Source organism: Cyprinus carpio, chromosome B1 (genome assembly GCF_018340385.1).
Source record: "Cyprinus carpio isolate SPL01 chromosome B1, ASM1834038v1, whole genome shotgun sequence".
Classification (NCBI taxonomy): domain Eukaryota; kingdom Metazoa; phylum Chordata; class Actinopteri; order Cypriniformes; family Cyprinidae; genus Cyprinus; species Cyprinus carpio.
The window spans coordinates 35,340,986-35,365,298 of NC_056597.1; the positions used below are offsets into that span (position 1 = coordinate 35,340,986).

The 24,313-nt window shown below is 37.1% G+C and overlaps 4 protein-coding genes across 4 annotated transcripts; 1 reads left to right on the plus strand and 3 right to left on the minus strand.

Annotated features, from left to right (window-relative positions):
- Window positions 1-1,299: 1,299 nt before the first annotated feature.
- On the minus strand, window positions 1,300-4,359 carry LOC109052358 (GTPase IMAP family member 4-like). Its single transcript, XM_019069810.2, has 3 exons — window positions 4,157-4,359; window positions 1,644-1,709; window positions 1,300-1,562 (listed from the first exon to the last, which is right to left on the minus strand). Exons 1-3 carry the CDS (start codon window positions 4,323-4,325, stop codon window positions 1,300-1,302), a joined length of 498 nt encoding a protein of 165 aa, XP_018925355.2. The 5' UTR covers window positions 4,326-4,359.
- Window positions 4,360-4,492: 133 nt separating this feature from the next.
- Window positions 4,493-12,977, minus strand: LOC109052440 (mitochondrial dicarboxylate carrier-like). Its single transcript, XM_042717266.1, has 11 exons — window positions 12,516-12,977; window positions 9,730-9,849; window positions 8,748-8,862; window positions 7,822-7,870; window positions 7,699-7,740; window positions 7,577-7,620; window positions 7,432-7,502; window positions 7,094-7,186; window positions 6,360-6,437; window positions 6,226-6,282; window positions 4,493-6,123 (listed from the first exon to the last, which is right to left on the minus strand). Exons 1-11 carry the CDS (start codon window positions 12,603-12,605, stop codon window positions 6,022-6,024), a joined length of 861 nt encoding a protein of 286 aa, XP_042573200.1. The 5' UTR covers window positions 12,606-12,977; the 3' UTR covers window positions 4,493-6,021.
- Window positions 12,978-14,203: 1,226 nt separating this feature from the next.
- LOC109053616 (claudin-9-like) lies at window positions 14,204-17,312 on the minus strand. The gene is made up of 2 exons (XM_042717267.1): window positions 17,194-17,312; window positions 14,204-16,139 (listed from the first exon to the last, which is right to left on the minus strand). The coding sequence occupies exon 2, from the start codon at window positions 16,107-16,109 to the stop codon at window positions 15,456-15,458; it is 654 nt and encodes a 217-aa protein (XP_042573201.1). The 5' UTR covers window positions 16,110-16,139; window positions 17,194-17,312; the 3' UTR covers window positions 14,204-15,455.
- A 691-nt stretch (window positions 17,313-18,003) lies between these two features.
- Window positions 18,004-21,946, plus strand: LOC109066193 (GTPase IMAP family member 8-like). The gene is made up of 3 exons (XM_042717270.1): window positions 18,004-18,109; window positions 19,595-20,446; window positions 20,553-21,946. Exons 1-3 carry the CDS (start codon window positions 18,058-18,060, stop codon window positions 21,509-21,511), a joined length of 1,863 nt encoding a protein of 620 aa, XP_042573204.1. The 5' UTR covers window positions 18,004-18,057; the 3' UTR covers window positions 21,512-21,946.
- The last annotated feature ends 2,367 nt before the right edge of the window (window positions 21,947-24,313 follow it).

Here is a 24,313-nt window from a genome sequence, read left to right on the forward strand (position 1 = left end):
TATCATATATAGCTTTTGGGCCTATTTTAATTTTATTGGGGGAAAAAATCACTCATTAAAATTAAAAGAGGCAAAACAAAAGCATTTATGCGAGGAAAAAAAAAAGTTTAAGGGCTATAGCTTATTGTCCTTGAAATAATACGCAGCCTAGTTTATTTTGACCTTAATGGGGGATGGTGGATTATACATGCGATGATTGATTATAGGCTAGTGCATAAAATCATTTTAAGCTACTTTTATTTCCATACATTTTCTTTTTGAACAAAATAGTTAAAATTGCAGTTCAGACCAGTTTCAGCTCTTTATTTAGTTTGCATATTTACATTTTTGTCATGACAGAGGGAGCAGTCCCCATAGCATTCCAGTGAGTGCAAGCAACAAAAACCAAACGATTTTGTAGAAAAAAAAAAAAATGTTTTTGCATTCACGGCATGACACAGCGCCCTCTGCTGGACACAGTTACACAAGGCTTCTCCAGTGGTCAGATTTTATTCTTAGTGTAAAACCCTGCCAACATCAGCATAGTATTATACAGTATTTTACAAAAGAAAAACATACTTGATTATTTATTGACTCCACTGTGAAAGTAAGTGTATTTATTTCAAATGTGCTCATGCTATATACAGTATGATGCTAGATTATTTTAATCACTTTTATCATTTTAGCCTATCTAAAGAGGTATTTTCTTGCCAAACAATACAGTACAGCACAAGCTGCTACTGCCAGAAGAGCTGCACCTCCTGCTGCTCCTAGTAATGCTGGTCCTGTACGTGGAGCGACTGACATCATCATCGTACCTGCCTCTCCTACTCCTGCAGCTCTTAATACATCTGCTCCTTCTAATACACCTCCTCCTCCTAACAGTCCAGCTCCTCCTCTTAATGCTGCTCCAGCTAAAACTGCCACTGCTGCTCCTAATGCTATCGCTACGAAGATGTCACATTTCTTGAGCCAGAGATCGTTCCGAGTCTCCTTGTAGTCCTGCTCAGTGTATCTCCTGTCTCCATTCTTCCTCCTCAGAGACTCAATCTTTTCCAGAAGCTCAGTGACTTGAGCTCGATCTTCATCCTTGTTATTAAAAACATGAAACCCCCCTGAACATCGGTCGACTACTGACCGCAGTGTTCGACATCGTCTCAGATGATCTTCTACTGACACACGTAACTGATCTGCATGAGTGAAGAGCACTATTGTTTTCAACAACCCCTCTCCAAAAAACTCCTCCATGAATCACACAACATCTTTTTTCTCCTCCTTCAACAACCCACCCACCCAGTATCACCACCAGAAAAAAACAAATCAGTGTATTGTATTCTGTATCGTCTGCTCTATTTGGGCTTGAACATCTGTGACCTTCACAGCTGTATCAGAGAGTCCCACGGTGTCGATCACAGTGATAGTTCGTCTGTCCACCACTGTATGTGCTGGTGCACAAAGTTTGGTCTCAGACGTGAAATAATTACGTTCTTCGAATGTTTTTCTGTCTCCACCTAGGATGGTGTTTCCTGACGCACTTTTCCCTGCTCCAGTCAGACCCAACAGCATAATATTCAGGTCAGATACTGTAGATAGGACAGACAGAGAGACGGACGTTACGGATGTGTGGATGCTTAGACAAATGGATGTTGGCATGAATTACTTACACTGTGGAGGATGAGACATGCTTCCTCGCCGCATCTTGTGTGACTGGACCGTGAGTGGATCGCTCTCTGTTTTTAAAGACACGGATCTGCATGTTTACTGCTCTGCTATTTCAAGCCTTAACAGCACAATATGCAGAATATCCTGTTGTTCCGCTCCTTATTAATGTAAAATAAAATGTTCAATTACAAGTTTTTGTTATTGTATAGGCTACATATGTATATATATACATATACATATACACACATATGCATACATATACATATACACACATATGCATACATATACATATACACACATATGCATACATATATATTATATATATATATATATATATATATATATATATATATATATATACACACATATGCATACATATATATACATACACACATATGCATACATACATACACACACATATGCATACATACATATACACACATATGCATACATACATATACACACACATATGCATACATACATATACACACATATACATACATATACAGGTCCTTCTCAAAAAATTAGCATATTGTGAAAAAGTTCATTATTTTCCATAATGTAATGATAAAAATTAAACTTTCATATATTTTTAGATTCATTGCACACCAACTGAAATATTTCAGGTCTTTTATTGTTTTAATACTCATGATTTTGGCATACAGCTCATGAAAACCCAAAATTCCTATCTCAAAAAAATTACCATATTTCATCCGACCAATAAAAGAAAAGTGTTTTTTAATACAAAAAAAAAGTCAACCTTCAAATAATTATGTTCAGTTATGCACTCAATACTTGGTCGGTAATCCTTTTGCAGAAATGACTGCTTCAATGCGGCGTGGCATGGAGGCAATCAGCCTGTGGCACTGCTGAGGTGTTATGGAGGCCCAGGATGCTTCGATAGCGGCCTTAAGCTCATCCAGAGTGTTGGGTCTTGCGTCTCTCAACTTTCTCTTCACAATATCCCACAGATTCTCTATGGGGTTCAGGTCAGGAGAGTTGGCAGGCCAATTGAGCACAGTAATACCATGGTCAGTAAACCATTTACCAGTGGTTTTGGCACTGTGAGCAGGTGCCAGGTCGTGCTGAAAAATGAAATCTTCATCTCCATAAAGCTTTTCAGCAGATGGAAGCATGAAGTGCTCCAAAATCTCCTGATAGCTAGCTGCATTGACCCTGCCCTTGATAAAACACAGTGGACCAACACCAGCAGCTGACATGGCACCCCAGACCATCACTGACTGTGGGTACTTGACACTGGACTTCAGGCATTTTGGCATTTCCTTCTCCCCAGTCTTCCTCCAGACTCTGGCACCTTGATTTCCGAATGACATGCAAAATTTGCTTTCATCCGAAAAAGTACTTTGGACCACTGAGCAACAGTCCAGTGCTGCTTCTCTGTAGCCCAGGTCAGGCGCTTCTGCCGCTGTTTCTGGTTCAAAAGCACACGCCTGTGCACGGTGGCTCTGGATGTTTCTACTCCAGACTCAGTCCACTGCTTCCGCAGGTCCCCAAGGTCTGGAATCGTTCCTTCTCCACAATCTTCCTCAGGGTCCGGTCACCTCTTCTCGTTGTGCAGCGTTTTTTGTTGCCACACTTTTTTCCTTCCACAGACTTCCCACTGAGGTGCCTTGATACAGCACTCTGGGAACAGCCTATTCGTTCAGAAATTTCTTTCTGTGTCTTACCCTCTCGCTTGAGGGTGTCAATGATGGCCTTCTGGACAGCAGTCAGGTCGGCAGTCTTACCCATGATTGCGGTTTTTGAGTAATGAACCAGGCTGGGAGTTTTTAAAAGCCTCAGGAATCTTTTGCAGGTGTTTAGAGTTAATTAGTTGATTCAGATGATTAGGTTAATAGCTCGTTTAGAGAACCTTTTCATGATATGCTAATTTTTTGAGATAGGAATTTTGGGTTTTCATGAGCTGTATGCCAAAATCATCAGTATTAAAACAATAAAAGACCTGAAATATTTCAGTTGGTGTGCAATGAATCTAAAATTTATTAAAGTTTAATTTTTATCATTACATTATGGAAAATAATGAACTTTTTCACAATATGCTAATTTTTTGAGAAGGACCTGTACACACATATACATACATGCATACATATACACACATATACATACATACATACATATACACACATATATATATATACATACACACATATATATATACATACATATAAACACATATATATATATGGTCATATTTGGAAAAACTAAATCTAAATATATAAACTTGAATGAAGAACTTTTATGTACATCATTGCATGTGTATAGCTATACTTATGTATGTCACTGAGGCATGCAATGTACATGGATCACAAGCGCCTAAATCTTGCAGTTTGTTCACACAAGTTTTCTGTTCTTCGTGTTAGATGTGATCTAAACATTATGGCTTGAAACAGATTAAACATTGACAGACACGTGCTGCGGTTCTGTGGAAGTTTCGATCAGTTTACGTGATTGTAAACTCTGAATAAAGAGATGCATACCATTAACTTCTACTCACCTATGCGTAAAACAGCTCCATTACGCTTCTCTTCGCGTTTTATCTTTGGGAACGCACTACAGTGAAACTGAAAGCTGGTTGGTTTAAACGCGGAAGTTGTGCTTCGGTAACTATTTTCAAGGGGAAGTTGTTCAAAAGTCACTAAGTGTCCACTGGGTAGAGCACGCATGAAGATTCAAACGTTTTCTGTTTAGGTAAAATGTCAATGTTTTTGCGTTCTCCCGAGAAACTTTGCGTTAGGATCCACATTGTTCACATGGAGCCAAACCTAGGCTACATTTCAGTTTGAGTAAATGTGTGAGCTGAATACAAAAATATACAAATAATTCCACCTGATTTTCTTGTGTTAGTACTTTTATTTCCATACATTTTCATTTCAGACAAAATACCGTTCTGAAGAGACAGTGTAGACCAGTTTTATATCTTACTTAGTTTGCATATATTTCTCAAGGTAGAGAGCAGCTCAATGCCACTTACTTCAAGCAACAACCAGTTCAATCCTCCATTTTTAAACCCTAAGCTACAAATAAATGTATAGAAAACAAACAAGCAAACAAACTGTTCGTACCCACATAAACTCACTCTGCGCCGTCACGCATGCGCACACATTCACTGCACGACAGCGCCCTCTGCTGGACACCGACAGATCAGGCTTTCCAGTGTTCAATGTCATTCTTAGTGTAAAAAATAGTCTGTTTTGAAGCATATACCAATATGGTAATATACCAATTTAATCTAAAATTATACATTTAAATTAAATTTGCAATATGTGTTATTATATGCCTAGTTTAGGATAAATCCAGATATTCTCAGGATCAATGCACAAAACAGAATTACTACAAGTAATTTGTGCAACTTATTCACTAAATGCACCAATTAACTCAACACTAAAACAACTACATGCACATTTGCAGAAACTAAGGATCTAACGCGATTTCAGTCACAGATCCGTGCCGATGGTAAGTTTTCCAGAAGAAATATTACAAAAAGAACAGAACTATAATGAAAAATGAAAGCATAGCACCACGTACAGAAGTCTGACTCGTCTTTCTCATTGCAGATACACTACTGGGTCCCCATCAGTCAGTTGTTTCTCGTTTTATGTTCTTCTGTGATGCTCCACAATTTGGTTATAAAAGTAAAACTTGGTTTTAATTCTGTCCCCTCGTAGCTTTTGTGTGACCCCTGACCCTTCTGTCAATCGAACCCAGCAAACAGTCGAAAATACAGAATTTGTACCATTAAAACAGTTTAACATGATACATAGAGATTGAATGCAACCGTTTAAAACCCTTAAAGCAATAAGGAGTGTTTTGTTTGTGTCTTAAAGGAACAGTTCAGCAAAAATGAAAATTCTGTCATAATTTTACTCACCCGAACAAAACAATTTAATAAATGGAAAAAGAGTGTCTATTCAGAGGAACATGATGTTCAGCATAAAGAACACTGTACAGGTTTGGAACAACATGCAGGTGAGCAAATGATGAGATGATGACTGAACTCTTCCTTTAAAACATCTCATCACGTTGTTAAAGATTTAAGAACAGCATAAAAAAAAAAATCAGAATTATCATATCATAAACTAAAAAAGAAACCATATCTATCCGCTCAGAAAACATCTATAATCTAAAGCTCACCCTGAAGAGATGAGCGTACAGTCGTTTATTCCCAGAAGATCCCGCTCTGTCAGAGGAGCTCATGACGGGTTGCACGCGGACAGTGAGGAATCATCTTTCGTTACGTTGGTCTGGCTGCGTTGTGGAGTTGGTCATGATTGAGTAATGTGAGATTTTCCAGAAATAATATTGTGGAAGTGAAAGCAGCTTCAAGAGGAGGCCGAAGGGAAAGGGTCAAGAGGTCAAAGTTCAGCTGAGCACCCGGATGCCGAAGTATTTCTTCAGCTGCTCCAGGAAGACGAAGGTCAGGACCGTGTGAGGAATCAAGCGGATCCCGGCCGGAACTAAACCCTGTTGTGTGATTGGACGGAGGGAAACGTTTTCCAAAGGATCAGTAATGAAAAAGATCTGTGTTTAATGAATAAATGAAGCAAAATTCAGCAAATCTGGTACCTTGTAGAAGGCTAGTGGTCCCAGTTTGGCAGTTTCAGTCAGGCAGTGAATCACACCCTAATATACAAAAATACATTTGATTAATGAGCAATAAAGATAATGAGATCATAACCAGAAAGAGAGAGCAAACTCACTCTGTATTCTCCTTTAGAGTTCATTAATCTGGTCTTTATTACATCCAGCGGCTGGCAGAGGAACGTCGCACAACCTCCCTGAACAGAGAAAGGCATGACGTAAAAATATATATATATTAATAATAATATTTTATATATATATATATATATATATATATATATATATATATATATATATATATATATATATATATATATTTTATATATATATTTTTTTTAATTAAGCAACAAAAATTTTAATTAAGCAAAAAAAAGAAGTTATATATTTATCCATGACAAAAAAAGTGTGTGTGTATGTATATATGTATATATAAAAAACTATAACAATAATAATTATAAAATATTATTAAGAGATAATAGATTTACACATAAATGTATTATACACATATTTATATACATTCTAAAAAAGTAATAAAGTTTGGTTTTATTTTCTACAAATGTTATACAAACAAAACCGATTTATCGATTACTTTATCAGTTTAATATCACAATTAATTTATCAATGGCAATGTACATATACATATATATACACATATACACACACAAACACATACATAAAATGAAAAAAAAAAAATACTATACACACATATGTACATATAAATATTTTACATGTATACACGCACACAATTTTGATCTAATCAATAAAAACTAGATGTCCAATACTGTCCATAAAATATAAAAAAAAGTTATCAAGAATAACCAATAACTGGCCAATCAGAGGCTTCGACACTCACAGCGATGAAGCTGGACAGGAAGTGTGTGAGTATATTATCTCCCATGAGTCCTGTGCCCAACACCAGCTGCTTGGCCTGATCATAACACGCCAGCTGACACAGAGAGACACAGTCAGGATCATTTCATCATCATAAACACTTCATCCACCGCGGCTCACAGCGCATTCAGGGGTGTGAGAACCAAACCAGTTCCTGACATGGCATTTAATGCACTTATACTAAAAAGTTCATAGATCGTCAGAAAAAAAAAAAAGAGTCTAATCTGATTAGCCAAAATATTCAATAAATTGAGATACTTCATGAATTGCAGTCATTCCCATCATGCACTGCTGTCTCACCTGTCCGACAGTGACCAGGGCTCCTCTGCTGGACGCCATAGTGGCTCCTGAAAACAACTTCCTGGTTCCCTCTGAGAGAAACACATGTTCAGAGAGACATTCAAACACTTCCAGATGATTTGAAGAGATCCAGAAAGGTCTTTACCTTCCCTCCAGACCCGGAAGAGTCCGTCCAGCGCGTGTTTATAGCTGCGAGAGACACAGATATGATTCAGATTAATCACGTCATGACCCGTCTGGAGTGATTTCAGACCTACACACACTCACTTTCTCCTCTGCTCTGCAGGAAGCTTCATATCGTTCTGCATCCTGTGGAGATCAATAACATGAAAAACACTCAAACTCAGCCAGATGAGCTAGAAACACAAACACAAACCCTGCAATACACACCGAACGTTAACCATATCCGCTGGAGTCCCGATGAAGCCGCCGGTGAAGCCTGTGGAGAAACACACAACATGTCTTCATCTATGCACCAGGGTTAATATAAAACATCTAAAAACTACAATAAAAAATATAAAAAAACATATAAACAAATTTATTTAAATCCACGTCAACATCATATAATGCCACGTCAGCATCTTAGGCTATTTTTCATGGCAGCATAACAAATACAATCAAAACCAGCAAACAAACAAGTTATATTACACATGATTTTATACATATTTATGAAAAAACAAGGTAATTGTGACTTTTTATCTCTTCAAATTTTATTTTGCAATTCTTTAAAAAAATATATATTAAATTTGAGATACAAAAATTCTCTCTTTAGATATAAACTTGCAATTTTAAGTTTACATCTCACTTTTTTTTGTAATAAAAATAAAATAATGGATGATTGCACCTTTTTATTTAACAATTTTTATCTAGCAATACTTCTTTCAATTTTAAATTTGTCTCACAATTCTGACTTTCTTCTCAGAACTGAACGGTTTATAGCTCACAAATTCGGAAAAAAAATGAGAAATGTGAAATTAATTTTTCACTTCTTTTTTTTTTTTTAATCCTGTGGAAGAAACATGCTTCCATACATATAGAAACAAATAAACAAAATAAATAAATAAAACAAAATTACACAAAGTTTAACTTAAATGAAACCTAAATATAAACTAATTCAGAATATTAATAAAAACTATAATAGTAAATCAGCAATACTAAAATAGCACGTATGCATGCATATGTAATAAATATGTATTGCATATATATATGTTGCATACATACCATTGATACCATTGCATTGTGTAGTGCATGATGGTGATGGTGTTCATCACGAGGTGTTTGGTGATTCCCTGTTTTGTAGTGCTGTGTGTTTTTACCTCCAAACGCGCCCAGCAGGACTTTCTGATAGAAGGGCATGGGTCCCTGACCGCCGCTGCCCATCATGTCTCTGACCGTCTCATAGATGGCAAACCTGGTGAGAGAATACGACATCTACGAGAGAGACAGAGAGAGATTCATTAGCACTGCATGTGTATTTCACCAGCTCCTGTGTAAACTATGTTTAACCAGTAAACACCAACAATCTCAATCTCACACTTAACCACGAGAGACTGACTTTAACCGAAGAGCTGCTGTTTCATGTATTTCAGGAAGAGTTTCTGATATATTCAGGGCAGTGTATAAGGCTTACAGTTTAAAAAACGTGTGTAAGGCAACACTTTACCTCACAATATCCACTTACATAAAAGAAACCTGTCAAACTGCTTAATTAAGGTGTCTATCAAATGCATCACAGCTTCTGTGTTTCATATATTTATGCTGTTACACAAAACCAATGCATTCATTTGCATTTAAACTAGATTAGATTATTAGTATTATTATAACTTTAACTGTTGACAATTTATGTTCACATAGTTTCCTCTCACTTTGTAAAATACTGAAAGTTGTTTATTGGAAGGAATGACGTCTACAATATTGGTTAGATTTTCTGCATTGTCATGGTGAATGTGTTCTGTAGCACTTTCCATATCGTCCTCGACAGTTCAGCAGCTTTTGTTTCCAAAACATTGCTAGTTTAAGAGAAAGCATGACCATTCATCTTCACTGAACAAACTCAATCAGTGTCTGACCCTCACACATGCTCAAACAGCAGATCCCGATCACATGACCTGACTGACACTCAGTTCAAGGCACTGTACGTGGGAAAGTGAATGATTTCATAAAATAAGTCATTCAGATAAGTTGTTTCTCCAGTTTTACAGGCGTTTTCAGAGGATCTTTCCAGAGCCGCTGCTGGGTGTGTGCATCACAGCTGGTTATTCCCAGACAAATCAAGCTGATCTGGGGTCAGGATCTGACCTGTCTGCAGAGCGAAGCGCTGAGGCCGTTATAGAGCGCCAGCACACCGTCGTTCTTCACCACGTGCATCGCCATGCCAACCATCCTCATCTTCACCTCCTGCTGCGTCTGCAGGTGCACCTGTCAACATCATCGATATCATTATTATTACATCATCACATCAGCAGTAAAAAACAATATTGACAACAATCGCTCAAAAGTTTGTGGTCCGTAAGATTGTTTTCGAAGTGTCTCTTCTGCTCCCCAATGCTGCATTTATTTGGTCAAAAATACTGTAAAAACAGTAATAATGTGAAATATTACCATTCAAAACAACTGTTTTCTATTTGAATCTATTGTAAATGTAATTCATTCCTGTGACTAAAGCATCATTCCTCCAGTCTCCGGTGTCACGTGATCCTTCAGAAATCGCTCTAATATGCCGGTTTACTGCTGAAGAACTATTTATTATTATCAATGTTGAAATTTTTGTTTTTCAGGATTCTTTAAGGAATCCAAAGTTCAAAAGAACAGCATTTATTTGAAATAGAAAACTTTCGTAACATTATAAATGTCTGTACTGTCACTTTTAATCAATTTAATGCATCCTGGACAAATAAAAGTAGCTCTAGTGCGTGTAGAATTTGATTATACTATGCTCACTTGTGCATTAAGTACCTGTTGTAACAAGCAACAGGTTGTAACAAAAACACACACACACACACACACACACACACACACACACTCTCTCTCTATGGGATGTTTGAACAGAGGCCAATGGTCGCTCACACCAGCATACCAACAATAACGTCACATGTCTTTCTGCTCAAACACTGTAATTATTTAATAATGCAGCTGTGCATGTGTAACTCAACAGTCAATCTCAAGATCATTAACACATGCAGAAGTATGTCTGAATCTCGTATTAATGTTTTAAGCTCACACAAAGACTGTCTCTCATTAAACTCAGATCTCTGAAGGGTGACTGGGTGACCTTCGTGTCAAGCAGCTCTTCACAAGTGTTTTTGGCTTCAGTCAGTGTGTGTGTGTGTGTGTGTGTGTGTGTGGTTTTATGGCGCTTATCTGTAGCTTTTGTTTTGCTTTTAGTGGAGAGCAGACAAATCTGAGATAATTCAGCCTGTTATCACAGATAAACAAGAGAGCACTCAGACGATTAAAGACCAATGGAAGCAAACAGGACGAGCGTCTCTCAGCTATCAGAGAAGGAACTGACTGTTCAGTAACTCACTCTCTTTCTTTGAATTCATTCATTCGTGTCTCATTCACAGGCCACCTGATACTTGCTCTTTGAGAAACTTTTGGGGGAAAACCAAAGTACAACTGAGCTCTTAAGAGCAGAAGTGCACTGAAGAACAAACGAGACACAAGATAATCAAAGTCCACCAAACCGGACTCAACTGGATGTGCGCACACACACACACACACACGCAGATGGCGGACATGTGCTGTTGACACACGTCTGTAACTCATGAGGAATCTGGACAGAAGCATGCATGGACTGCCAGCTCGCTCACATGCGCACGTATTTGATGTTATGGCATGATAGTGAACTGTACAGTTCATGTCCCATTAAGAAGCACAGAATGAGCTGATCCTAAAATACCACTGGCCTTTAATATAAACGTACCGCATACAGAACATTTGCAGTCTTTCTTCAAGAGCATGCCACGTAATTATACCTCTGGAAAACAATTAAGACACCCGTCCAGCTCTATTATAAGACCAAATGACTGTGTTTGTTTCTGTGAACTAGAACAAGGGTCTGACTGTAGTGTCCTTCACTGCGGTTTGATGACTTTAGTACCTGACCTCCGTCCTGTTGTAATGTGATTACGCACTCATTCATTGGGTTTAATTACACGGGGCATCACATGAAACTGTTTAAAACCGACCCCAAATCAGATAACAAAATCGTATTCAATTGTGTGCTTGTCAATGGCTATTTTTTTCATAACCGTCGGGCAAAATATATCAATATTAGTTCACTTTAGGAAATTAGATGTACATAAAGTTGCTTAAATTAAATTAACACTTATTTTACACAATATTTCACCAAAATTCAATGAAAAAAAATATTTAAAAAACATGACAAGGCTGTATTTTTTTATTTTTATTATTTATTTAATTTTTTTTTGAACAGACACGTCTTTCAAGGATTTTATGCAGATATTGTTAAAATAAAATATATATGATTTTACATCCAACAAATTATCAAATGTACTGGACGTAAAATATCCATTATAGTTTTACGAGACTGTCAGTGTATTTTGGAATGGACAAACTACTTCTCTGATTTATCAGACATAAAATATGCATTATAATTTGAAACAGACACACTTCTTAGTGCTAAAATCGCCATGTAATATGTTTTATCAATTCAACACAATTTCAAAAAAAGCCTGTCAGCAGATTTCTAAACAGACAAACTTCTATCAAGTAATATTATGCTAACACCAAACGTTATGTATTTATTAATACACCTAAATTACCAAAAATAAAACAAACCAAAAAATGACTATCGGTAGAATTTGGAACACCTAACGTTATGTATTTATTATGACGTTGATATTCTTAATAATAATATTATCCAAACATGTATTACAATTTGTCAATTAAGTCAGCAAGTTTCTATTATTTTAACAGTGTTAAATTTAACAAATATGATCGGAATTATTGGTCTGACCAATATATTGCTCTGGAGGCACTGTTACATGTCTAAATATGAATTGTCCAAATGAGAAACTCATTTTCTGTTTACTGACACCCAAACACCGAGAGCGTCTCACCTTGAGCAGGTCCAGCGGGTGCGTGCAGCAGGCGGCTCCGCATGACGCGATCCCACCGAAGTACCAGCGCGACATCCGCTTCTCCGCCATCTCTCCGGTTACCGTTAATCTCTCTCTGTCTCTCTCTCTGGTTCAAACCTGAGCTGCGCACTGCGGAGTGCGGCCCGAGTGTGTGGATGATCTCGCTAATCTTCCGCGAGGTCGCGAGCGAACCGGTTTTCCCGATGAGCACGAGACATCCCCGGTGCGTGGCGTGCGTGATCGGGGCGTGACCGCGGGCAAACAAAGTTCACGAGCAGCCAATTGCTCGCGCGGAATCTAGAACGGCCTCACCGTTGCGCCAGATCCACCTCCTCTTGACACACAAGCATTACAATACACACAAAAAGAGAAAAACACGCATCTGACTGCTCGGCGTTCATTGAGAGCGAGCTCTGGACTCTTAAAGAGACAGTATCCGCTTCGATACTGGATAGCGTGCGCTAAATCACTGCACTGTCACTTTAAGAAGAAACACTTCCTCTTTCTCACTCAACTTCGGGGAGGAGCCACTGCACTGACGCAACTGAGCTGCTGTGCTGTCGTGTAGAAGTTTTAGTTAACCAATAAACTTCTGCTCTTGAGACATGTATCCTGCTTACAGAAGTCAACATTTGAGGTGGATGAAAACAGTTAATCAAAGTTGTCCTAAGACAAGAACTGGTATTGTTTTGGTTTTAGGACAACTTTGATGAAAGGTTTTGATCCACTTCAAATGTTGACTACTGTATATTCCTGTTGGACTGACTGAATGGGTATCTCTTTATAATGCCAGTCTATAATGTACAATAACCATATATGTGACCCTGGACCACAAAACCAGAGAGCTGAATAATAAGCTTTCCATTGATGTATGCTTTGTTAGGATTGGACAATATTTTGCAGAAATAAACCTGTTTGAAAATCTGGAATCTGAAGATGCAAAATTAAAAAAAAAAAAAATATTGAGAAAATCGCCTTTAAAGTTGTCCAAATGAAGTTCGTAGCTATGCATATTACTAATCAAAAATTAAGTTTTGATATATTGACAGTAGGCCATTTACAAAATATTGTCATGGAACATTTACTTAATGAATTTTGGTATTATACTGTATATATATATATATATATATATATATATATATATATATATATATATATATATATAATTTTGACCTATATGTATTGTTGGCTATTGCTACAAATATACCCGTGCTACTTAGGACTGGTTTTGTGGTCTACTATTTAAACAATCCAGGCTATTTGTCGGTCTGTCTGTCTGTCTCTTTCTTCAGTTTCTAAGTAGCCTACTACTTGATACAGTATTGGCAAAGTATCAGTAATCTGTATTGATGCTTTGACAATATTGTATGTAAAAAGGAGGTAAAAATAATAAGTAGTAACAATGTAAACAACAAAAGCTTCCATTAATGTTACCTATCTATATTGCATATGTTTTAAAGTGGTGAAATTATCCACAGAACTAGCTGATGATACCCATAAACTAGTCAGTAAGACACAATGAGAGTGTGTGTTCTTGGAGGCGTGGGTTTGATTGTCTTCTTGTGGACTGTAGCAGTAATACAGGTGTTAAATCATCACTTATTAATACCACCCCCCCCCCCCCCAAGCCAACAGGGGTTACAAATTAACCCAATTTAGAGCCAACCAACATGCCGCTCTCTCTGCAGGGGTCACTAATGTCTCTGAAGTACTGATGCTGATGAATTCCTCCTCCTCTGATGGTGTCTGTTTCTATACAGGGCTTCTGAAAGAGTTCAACACGAGCTCATATTCCACACGTCCTCCAGTATAGTGACATCATCAGAGCAACAGTGGACTCTCTGTTTATTGTCCCTGTCCTGTATTCTGCTATTGTGTCGCGTGATCCCTGCCAACGCATTAACACACGCATGCAATGCATGTCCAGGCAACACACAACAACATACAGTCAACCTACATTATTCTATTAGGTTTATTAGACAAATATTACACAGTGACACATCAATAAATAAACCAAATGAGATAAACATTAATTATACCGAGCACTGAAAAAAGACATAAAAGCAATATGTGAGGCTGTGATACAACAACAAAATCAGTGTAACCTAATTACTGACCTTCATATAGCATGTAAAATATCCTTCAGTAATCAGTCGCTAAAGGCTTGGAAATGTATTTAGATTCAGTGTAGGAATGAATTAGAGATTCTGATTTCTTAATACAATTGCACTTTCTTAAAATAAAAAGGATGTCATACACCATTATTTCGTTCTAAGCAAATGTTATTCATTCTAGTACAAGTAGAAATTCTGAAAAAAAGCACCAGACAGCTTTTTCCACATGAAGACTATAGCTGACAAAAGCATTTTCAAAAGTATTATAAGAGTAGCATAACGTTATTGATAAATGTTTCTTTGTGTTGTGAATAAGCTGTAGGTTTACTCATATACCTGCTGAAGAAAAAAAAAAAAAACTTCTAAAACAAGCATAAGTTGATTAGCTGGTCTTAGCTGGGTTTAGCTGGTTGTTTCAACTGGTCTCCCAGCCTAGGTGCATTCCCCAAAAGCTTTGTTAGTTAACTATTGTCGTTAGTTCAGCTGAACTCTGTTGATTATGACAGAACCTGCGACCATAGTTGTTTTTGGGAAATGCACCCCAGACCAGCTAAAACCAGTCAACCAGTGTAGGCTGGGTTTAGCTGTTTTTTTTCAGCAGTGCAAATACAATTGTACATAAAAATGGATAACAAAGAGCCAATTAAAATCAAATAAATAAGCTGCATAAAGTCTATGGAACAACAACAACAGTGTACATTTTTGGAATGACATAATAGTGAATAAATGATCATATTCCTGCAGATTAAGGCTTCTATGTGAGCACTAGGACACAGTTTATCCAGGCTGAGTCTTTTACACTCTCTTACACAAAGACTTTCTCCGGTTTGCTCTCTGCTGTGGACGGAGGGTTTCCTTTGGCGCGTTTTCCAAAAACAGGCATGGCTGGAGCTCCAGGGGAGGTGGAGCCTAAATACAGCAAAGCCCCGCCCACCAGTATCAGCACAGTCACGCCCCATCCCAGGTAGAGCGCCGATCCTAGTTCGCGTTTAAGGGGGGCAGCAACGTTCGGGTCGTGGAAATCACGTATTATGACATACGCGGTCCAACACACTGGCAAAAAGAAGAAAAAGGCAGCCGCGACGAAGAGCAGTGCACCGACCCGCACCAGCCGAGCTTTGGTCTCGTGCGCGTCACCCAGGCAGCGGGTGCACTTGAGCCCGGTCACGCTGAGCGGGAGTGCCAGCAGACACAGGAGCAGCGACAGCACACACAGGGCGCGGCACATCTGGGCGGAGCTTGAGAGGGCGAGGCCGGAGTCATAGACTTTACACTGCAGGCGGCCCCACTGCGACAGACACGTCATCCACAGCCCCTCCCACAGCACCTGAGACACCACCAGCTCATCCCCCACGAATGCCGACACGCGCCACCAGGGGGCGGCACAGACCAGTATCCCGAACGCCCAGCCTGCCACGCCCAGGACCAGACCCATCACCTGAAGACCTGTGTTTGCCATGACTGATCGTCAACCGAACACTGATTAACTCTGCAAAAGACAATGCATTGTTTTTAGTTAGATTTAAATAATAGTTTGATCCTCCCTTAAAATAAAATAAAATAAAAATGACAATGATTATTTCCGCAGTGCCATTTCTGCTGTTAAATAAAATATTTGTAATATAAATATGACCCTGGTCGTAGGTCACTTGGTTAAATATGTAGTAATAGCCAACAATACATTGTATGGGTCAAAATTATCATTATTTTTTTCATGCCAAAATCGATTAGGATATTAAGTCAAGATCATATTCCATAAAGATTACTTTAAATGCAATTTTCTCAATATTTCAGTGCTGGGAAATATATGGTCTGACCATAGGTCTTGGGTTACATGTTTAAAATCAGCCCTCTGGGTAGTTTTATTCAACACAACTATTGCTTAAAAATTACTCTATTTATATTTCTTGCTTTAAATAAACCCAAAATAGGTTGGAAATTTACATTTATTTATAAGTCACAAATTGAATCAAAATTATGCATTCATAATTCTGGCATAATTAGCTTAAGTGATTATTTCTATTAATTACAAACATCATAACATCATTTGAAAATTCTGAATTTCACTATGACGGTTAACTAAGAAACTCCTTAAGTAGAGAAACTACTATCGATCAGTAACACTAGAGGTTTCATTAGTTAATACTAGCTAATGTATTAAGTAACAGTGATACATTTATTACAATGATTATTAATCTTTTTTAATGTTAGTTCATAAAATGTTCATTGTTAATTCATGTTACGTTATTAAATAATATTAGCAGATATAACTTTTGGTTTTAATAACGTATTACTAAATAATGATATTTCCATTAACTAAGATTAATACGTTTTAGAAGTAGTTTAAACTGACAAATGAAACCTTTTTATGAAATGTTTCCAAAATCTCTTCAATTAAAAAATAAATAAATAAATAAATACAAATCTTATTGAACTTACTAAACCTGAACTTGCTTAAACTGACAGCAACGTAATTACAAAAACAATTCAGAGCTATAATTCAAAGAAATTATTTTGCTAGATGAAGTTTCTTCAGTACTTACAGCGTCTGAGGAGCGTCTGTGTGTGTTGTGCTGTTGTTGGATTCTCATCTGTGCTTGTAGAAACACTCTCTTTGTTCTTGCATGTGGGAGTAAATCAGCATCTGAGCGACGGACAATATCATCTGATAATTATGTCCACACACACAGCATTAATACAGCATGCACTTATGCAAACACACACACACACACACAGTGAGAGAGTGGGAGCCACAGTCATGCAGACACATACAAGCGCACCACCACAAACACATAATATACTGTATATTCATTAGAAAGACACATTACAACTAATAGACACAAATATTTTTTTTTTTTCTCACACCAAAGCAGTAGGTGGCAGCATGGAGTCATAAGAGACTTTTCAGCAAATTCAAGACTATTATCATTGTAAGAACTAACCTTAAAAGGTGTTTATGTGACCCTTTTCAGTCACATTCACATGCTAATTGCCATTATTCTGATTATCAATACAAATTATTTTACTATTCACTTCTAACCCAAACAATTTGTATCTGTTTGTTGCTGGCATTTTGATTTGCCAACCCTGCCTCTTTATTTTACAGTGCTGTTGTGCTTGTTTAATTAGCTCTCAGATGAAAATAAAACTGTATTAAGTCAACTTCATCTCTAAATGATCACTAATATGCCCCCCACCACACACACAGTCTGTAGATCTAAAAAAAAAAAATACAACACAACAAAAAAAAAAAAAACAACATGATTTTGATGCATTTTTTAAACTTTGAGGAAGTGCGTTACTCATACTTCCTGTGTCAGGTACACAGAGAAAGATATAGAGATAGAGAGAGAGAGAGAGAGAGAGAGATAGAGAGAGAGAGAGAGAGCGAGAAAGAGAGAGTTTAAATGACAAAGACAGACTGCATGGACACGATGTCAGCAACACATAGGCCAGAAGGTAAGTCTAAATGAAATAACCTAAAGTGATCCTCACGGAATACAGCTTAATACCATACAGAGAAATGAATTATATACGGAGCTTTTGTTTCTGGTGGTTGACAGTTCTGCACGGGACTGTTTTCTAAATAAATTTTTGACCATAACCGCCTGTTCTTGCAGCTTGCATGTTCTACTCCAGCCCGCACTGCAAATATTCTAATATTATACATGATTTCCATGCATCTGCTGCTATCAATATGCTGGGTATTGAAATCACTTTTGAATGAGCGCTTACTGTGTACTTTTGCGATCACACGTACTGTGCACGTGCTTAATTATCTTTAAAATATATTTGTCAATAAGCTCAGGATCTGTTGAGCAACAAATCCTCCACCATGGTCTTGTCAGTCATCTCTCCTTACACTCCACCTGTGACAGTGAAATCAGACTCCTGCAGAAGCCAGCTGGTGATGAATGCAGGGTTGCCAAGGCCGCATTTATTTATTTGTTTATTTTCATGGAATTGGGCTAATATTAAACATAACATTGACTGTAAAATCCCATTTGAAATATGGTTTTATTGTAGCAAAAGTTTTTTATTTATTTATTTTTTATTTAATTTTTTTTTTGCTTACCATTTTTATAACCACAGTTTTACTGCAAATACCATGGTTAAACTACGGTTAGTGTAGCCATATGGTTAATTTGTGGTTACCACACTCTAAAAAATTCTAAAAATCCAACTATTGTTTAAAAATTACTATATGGCTGGCTTAAAATGAACCCCAGATAGGTTTTAAATTCAAAATCAGACATATAATTACTAGAGCCATCGGCAATGAGCAAAAGGTGAACATTTTTTAATAAGCAATTAAAAAAGTTTATTAATTATCATTTATCCAACTTATTAATAAATGTTCATTTATTGAACATATTATAATAACTTCCAACCTATTCTGGGTTTATTTAAAGCAAGAAATACAATTATAGTCATTTTTAAGCAATAGTTGAGTTGAATAAAACTACCCAGAGGGCTGGGTTTAAACATTTAACCTAAGACTTGGGTCAGTCCATATTTCAGCCAGCACAGGGTTGTTTTTAACACAGCTGTTTTAGAGTGATGGTTAAACCATAGCAATCACATTTTGGTTTTATTTGTAGTAAAACCATGGTGCTTTTCATAAGAATGTGTATTTTAGTTATGGAAATTACATATTTTGAGTTTTGACATATAGGATATGGTCATTGCACTACTTTGGACTGTTTTTAACTGGCCATTGGGCTAGCTTTGTCACGCAGACCTGAGAGCCCTGGCTGTATGGAGCAGACTCTATCAGTTTAGAATTGCAACATGCATTTTCCAACTGAATTTAATGATTTTTACCAATCGCACTGAGACATTTAAAATGAAATAGCTGAGGATGAAAAGAAGGTGTGTTTAGATTCACAGAAGCATTTGTAAATCATCAAAAAGCTCCAGCTAATGACATGAACTCTTTCACAGGAGATTCACGTGATCTGAGGATCGTGCTGCTGGGAGTCTCTGGAGCTGGAAAGAGATCAACAGCAAATGCAATACTGGGTCGAGAGGTGTTTGAAGAGAGCAGAACCAGAGAGAGTGAGAAACAGACAGGAAGAGTAGAAGACAGAAACATCTCCATCGTCGACACACCAGGATTCTTCAACACTCAGCTGACTGATGAAGAGCTGCAGAGTGAAATGATGAGGAGTATGTTCCTCTGTTATCCTGGTCCTCACGTGTTCCTGCTCGTCATCAACCTGGATACCTTCAGAGAGGAGCAGAGGAACATTGTGGAGCAAATTCAGGAGAACTTTAGAGCTCAAGCTTTAAAGTTCTCCATGGTGCTGTTTGTTGGAAGAGAAAAAATGGCAACTAGACAATGGAATCTCTTAATGGAAAGTAGAAAGTTTCAGAACCTTGTCAGTCACTGCAGAGGAAAGTATTATGCAATCAACAGCAAAAATGACATTATTCCAACTCACGTCACAAAACTTCTTGAGAAAATTGATGAACTCGTCAAATGGAATGATGGTCAGCATTATGACATTCACATTTTCTTAAGATATCCAATAAGACGCAAAAAAGAAAAAAAGGAGCTGATTCACACACACAGTGTAACGGAAAAGAGCACAATAAATGTTGTTACTGAAAAGAAAGGTTTTATTTCGCCTGTGAGAACTCAATTATATGATGACAGATGCTCTAGAGTTTCACAAGAAAACAAGAATGAAGAAGAAGAGGCAACACAATCAGAATGCTGGAAAATGAGCAGAAAAAGAAAATGGGACCAGAAGGAGCAACAGACAGAGACAGAAAAACATCTAACCCAAGCAGGTGAGAACCTCTAATTTATAGCTTTTTCAAAACATCATGACATATTTCTTGAATATTAAATGAAACATAATTTATTGTTACTTGTTCCTTGTCTGTTCTCATACAGAGTCCATACAGAACAGCCTCATAAAACCTGGCGAGTGCACAGATCTCAGGATCGTGATGGTGGGGAAAACTGGAGCTGGAAAGAGCGCAACAGGAAACACCATCCTGGGACGAAAAGCATTTAAAGAAGAATTATGTTTTGAATCTGTGACTGAGAAATGCCAACAGCATCAGCAGACAGTAGAAGGTAGAAAGATCTCAGTGATCGACACTCCAGGACTGTTTGATACGACAATCAGTGAAGAACAACTGAAGCATGAACTGGTGAGATGTGTAGAAATGTCTGTCCCTGGTCCTCATGCGTTTCTGCTGGTCATCAGACTGGACGTGAGATTCACAGATGAGGAGAAAAACACAGTCAGATGGATTCAGGAGAACTTTGGTGAAGACGCTGCACGTTACACCATCATTCTGTTCACTAGAGGAGATCAGTTAAAAACATCCATAGAAGAGTTTCTGAGCAAAAACAAACAGATTAGAAATCTAGTTGAACAATGTAAAGGAGGTTGCCATGTTTTTATTAACACAGCTGAAAAAAATCACTCACAGGTCACTGAACTGCTAGAGAAGATAGACAGAATGGTGATGGAGAATGGAGGAGAGCATTACACAAATGAGATGTACAAGGAAGCTCAGAGGAAAATAGAGGAAGAAGAGAAGAGGAGGAGAGTAGAAGAGGAAAGAAGTAGGCTGCTGAATAAAGCTAAAGATGCAGTCTTAATGGGAACCGGTGTGGTAGTGGGTGCAGGAGCAGCAGTTGTAGTTAGTGGTGGGGCACTTAGTTCAGCTTTTATCTCAGGAGCAGCAGTTGCAGGATCTGCAGCTCTGGCCTCTGCTTTGCAAGGAGCGGCGCTATCTGAAGCAGTAATGGCAGGAGTAGTAGCTGCTGGAAATGCAGCACTGAACTCTGCTTCTGGTGGTGTTAATGGGAATGAGGAGAAAGTAAAATATGGTGAATAAAAAGTAAATTGAAAACGTTTCTTATGATCTTAATGATACTGTTTTTAGTCCTGTAACAACATTCAGTCCTGTTTAATAACAACAAAGGAAGTACAACATCACAGCGTGTCTCTTCTTTCAGCATTTCTGGTAGTGTACAATTGTAGTAGTGCACACTTTTTGAGTCAAACTAAAAGTAAAACAAAAAAGCCATAATTTCCCTATAGCCAGCCAATCTTAAATGTTAAAAATTCTGTTCACCTGCCAGAAATACAATGGATGTGATATCTGGCACTGAACATTTTCCACTGCATTTAAAGCAGTTCATGCATCCAGTTGTCATTTTATTCTTGCAGCAGAAAAAATTGAACTGGGAGCATTATCGGCTCTGAAGCGACTGTAGATAGACCTCAGAGGATTTAAAAAAACTAGTATAAATGGTATCAAGTAAATAAATAAAAAAAAAACAGAATATATATCCTGTTATATTATGACAGTGTTTACAATAGATTTGAGATTCAGAGTTTTACGCAATGATGTGTGATTTGGTAGTTTAAATATATGACATCTCTTTGTGTTAAAATAATATGATTTATTAATTATATTTTGAGTATTGTAATCAATTGTAAGCTATTATGATCAAAGTGATTTCCATCCAATCAATTCTGGACGCAACACATACTGTATTTAAGCAGAAAATATAAGATGAATACCATCTCGAGGTTAACTAAAAAATGTTATAAATGTTTAAGTTTCCTTCTTGGGTTCTAGCCAGGGCCATAGCTTTGGTTTGAGGGCCCCGGTGTAGGCTGTACCTGTAAATAGCACAAATCAATAAATAGAAGAAAGATACACATTAAACAATGTTTACGTTTTTTTTTTCAAGTTTGTAGGTGTCCAGCTACAGAAACTGAATAATCAAATGTAAAATAAAATTGCCTTCACTGTATAAATTAAACATAGATTAATTCTTGTTAAAACTACTAGTAATTCAGTAAAGAGCTGTGAGGGATTTTCTCCCATCTTATTTCTTGGATCAACATTAAGGCCGGGACACACCAAGCCGACTTCAAAGAACTAGCGGCGACAAAATCCGACACACCGCTCAGACTACAGCCGACTGTAAACTAACACGTGCGTTCTGTGCCTGCATCAGAGGAATTAACTGATCAGCAGTTAAAAGGAGAAACCAAAACAAAGATATACGAGATAAATGCAGATATACAAACGTAAACAAATCAGTGCTTACCATTTTGAATATCAATTATGTTGATAAAATATATTTAAAACCACTATATTATTATTTTTACTGTTATTTTATCAAAAAAATTCAGTCTTCTTTCAATGAATGAATGAATGAATGAATAAAAAAGTGTTAATTATTTCAAATATTTGACCGCCAGTGTGTATATAAAATAATGCATGTGATCTAAATAGCAAATTACATTTTTATTAGGCTATAATCAGGGGCGTCATACACTCATTATTAAACATTGCAAGTAATGCTACTGTAATGGGGTGGAGGGTAGCATTGGTAGTGGCTCTATATTAGGCTTGTTTGGGACTACAAATGTGTTTGGACTACAGATCCCATGAGTCCAAGTACTATAAAGAGGGAAATCAAACTTTTTGGTCTTTCTCTTTGTGAGACCATGTGTTAAGCAGGAGAAGCTGTGTGGTATGTTTCAGTGCTGTGTAATAATGAAACGAGTAGTAGCCTTGTGAACATTATTAAAGTAAATTGTGGAGGTAAGGGTTGTGACTCTCATGGTTCTGGTTAGTGTGTTCAGTTTTAACGTGTGTTTATTTATTTTTTATTGTGAACTTAAAGGAGATATACTAGTGGGTGCCTCAGAGAATTTAGTAGAGTTATTCATTAACACATTGATTTTAATTGAACTATTGGAGTATGTGAAGTTAGTTAGTTTTTTTTTTTTTTTTTTTTTTTTTTTTTTTACCTTTTGTATTACAAGTTGTGTGTTCTGTTTTATTGTTAAGTGTTTTTAATTCTAATATTCTAAAGGGGCAATCATGAATTGTATTTTCTTTGTTTTTACAGATGATGCATGATTGCCTTTTACTCTTATCTAAAATATTTGTCTCTATATTTTGTTTCAAAATATAACACTTAAAAAATAAACACATTAATAAACTTGAATTAATTTATTGATTGATATTTATTTGTGTTTTTGTTTTGTTTATTTGTGTTTTTTTTTTTAACCAACCAACGACAGAGGGGTTCCCATTCTCGTACACATGGTTGACTCTTTTAAGGTGATGGGGAGCAGTTTGTAGTGGTTTGAGTCAAGTGAGTGTTGGGGTTTTCTTTTACACTTGTAGTGTTATTTGGTTTTGTGCTGTGATTGAGCGTATTCTTTGCAGTGGAATTGCCATTGTATAGGATTGGGGAACCCTATGGTCTGTGGGTTAAACCTTTGTTTCTTTTGTTTCTTTGCCATTTCTTATTACCTTTTTGTGTTTAATAAATTTGTTTGTACTTGCAAGGAAACATGCTGTGGTTGTTGCCCTCGTTTTACATCTTCCCCATTAAGGCCTGGGGAGGGTTACATTACTATTCATTACTACTCATTTTCAAAAAAACATCTAAAAACTCATCTTTTTCGCCTGCACTTAACCAACTAATACTAGTACTTACCTTTTTTCTTTTCTATCATATTCACCAAAAAAAAAAAAACCCTGGCTACGTGTTCTGTACTAGACTAACTGAGACTTGTCATAGCACTTGTATACCGTTGTTGTTCTCGTTGATCTGATTGTTTCTACTGTTCTCATTTGTAAGTCGCTTTGGATAAAAGCGTCTGC

Bases quoted from the DNA above. Each gene is read 5' to 3' on its own strand.
- LOC109052358 (XM_019069810.2), bottom strand. From the start codon at position 4,325: ATGCGTGCTCTACCCAGTGGACACTTAGTGACTTTTGAACAACTTCCC. The intron at 1,710-4,156 runs GTGAGTAGAAGT...CTTTAAAAACAG, and splicing joins TGGAGCTGTTTTACGCATAG to AGAGCGATCCACTCACGGTC. The intron at 1,563-1,643 runs GTAAGTAATTCA...TCCTATCTACAG, and splicing joins CATGTCTCATCCTCCACAGT to TATCTGACCTGAATATTATG.
- LOC109052440 (XM_042717266.1), bottom strand. From the start codon at position 12,605: ATGGCGGAGAAGCGGATGTCGCGCTGGTACTTCGGTGGGATCGCGTCA. The intron at 7,871-8,747 runs GTAAAAACACAC...GTTTCTCCACAG, and splicing joins CCTGCTGGGCGCGTTTGGAG to GCTTCACCGGCGGCTTCATC. The intron at 6,283-6,359 runs GTGAGTTTGCTC...TTTGTATATTAG, and splicing joins ACTCTAAAGGAGAATACAGA to GGTGTGATTCACTGCCTGAC.
- LOC109053616 (XM_042717267.1), bottom strand. From the start codon at position 16,109: ATGGCAAACACAGGTCTTCAGGTGATGGGTCTGGTCCTGGGCGTGGCA.
- LOC109066193 (XM_042717270.1), top strand. From the start codon at position 18,058: ATGACAAAGACAGACTGCATGGACACGATGTCAGCAACACATAGGCCA. The intron at 18,110-19,594 runs GTAAGTCTAAAT...ACTCTTTCACAG, and splicing joins AGCAACACATAGGCCAGAAG to GAGATTCACGTGATCTGAGG. The intron at 20,447-20,552 runs GTGAGAACCTCT...GTTCTCATACAG, and splicing joins AAAACATCTAACCCAAGCAG to AGTCCATACAGAACAGCCTC.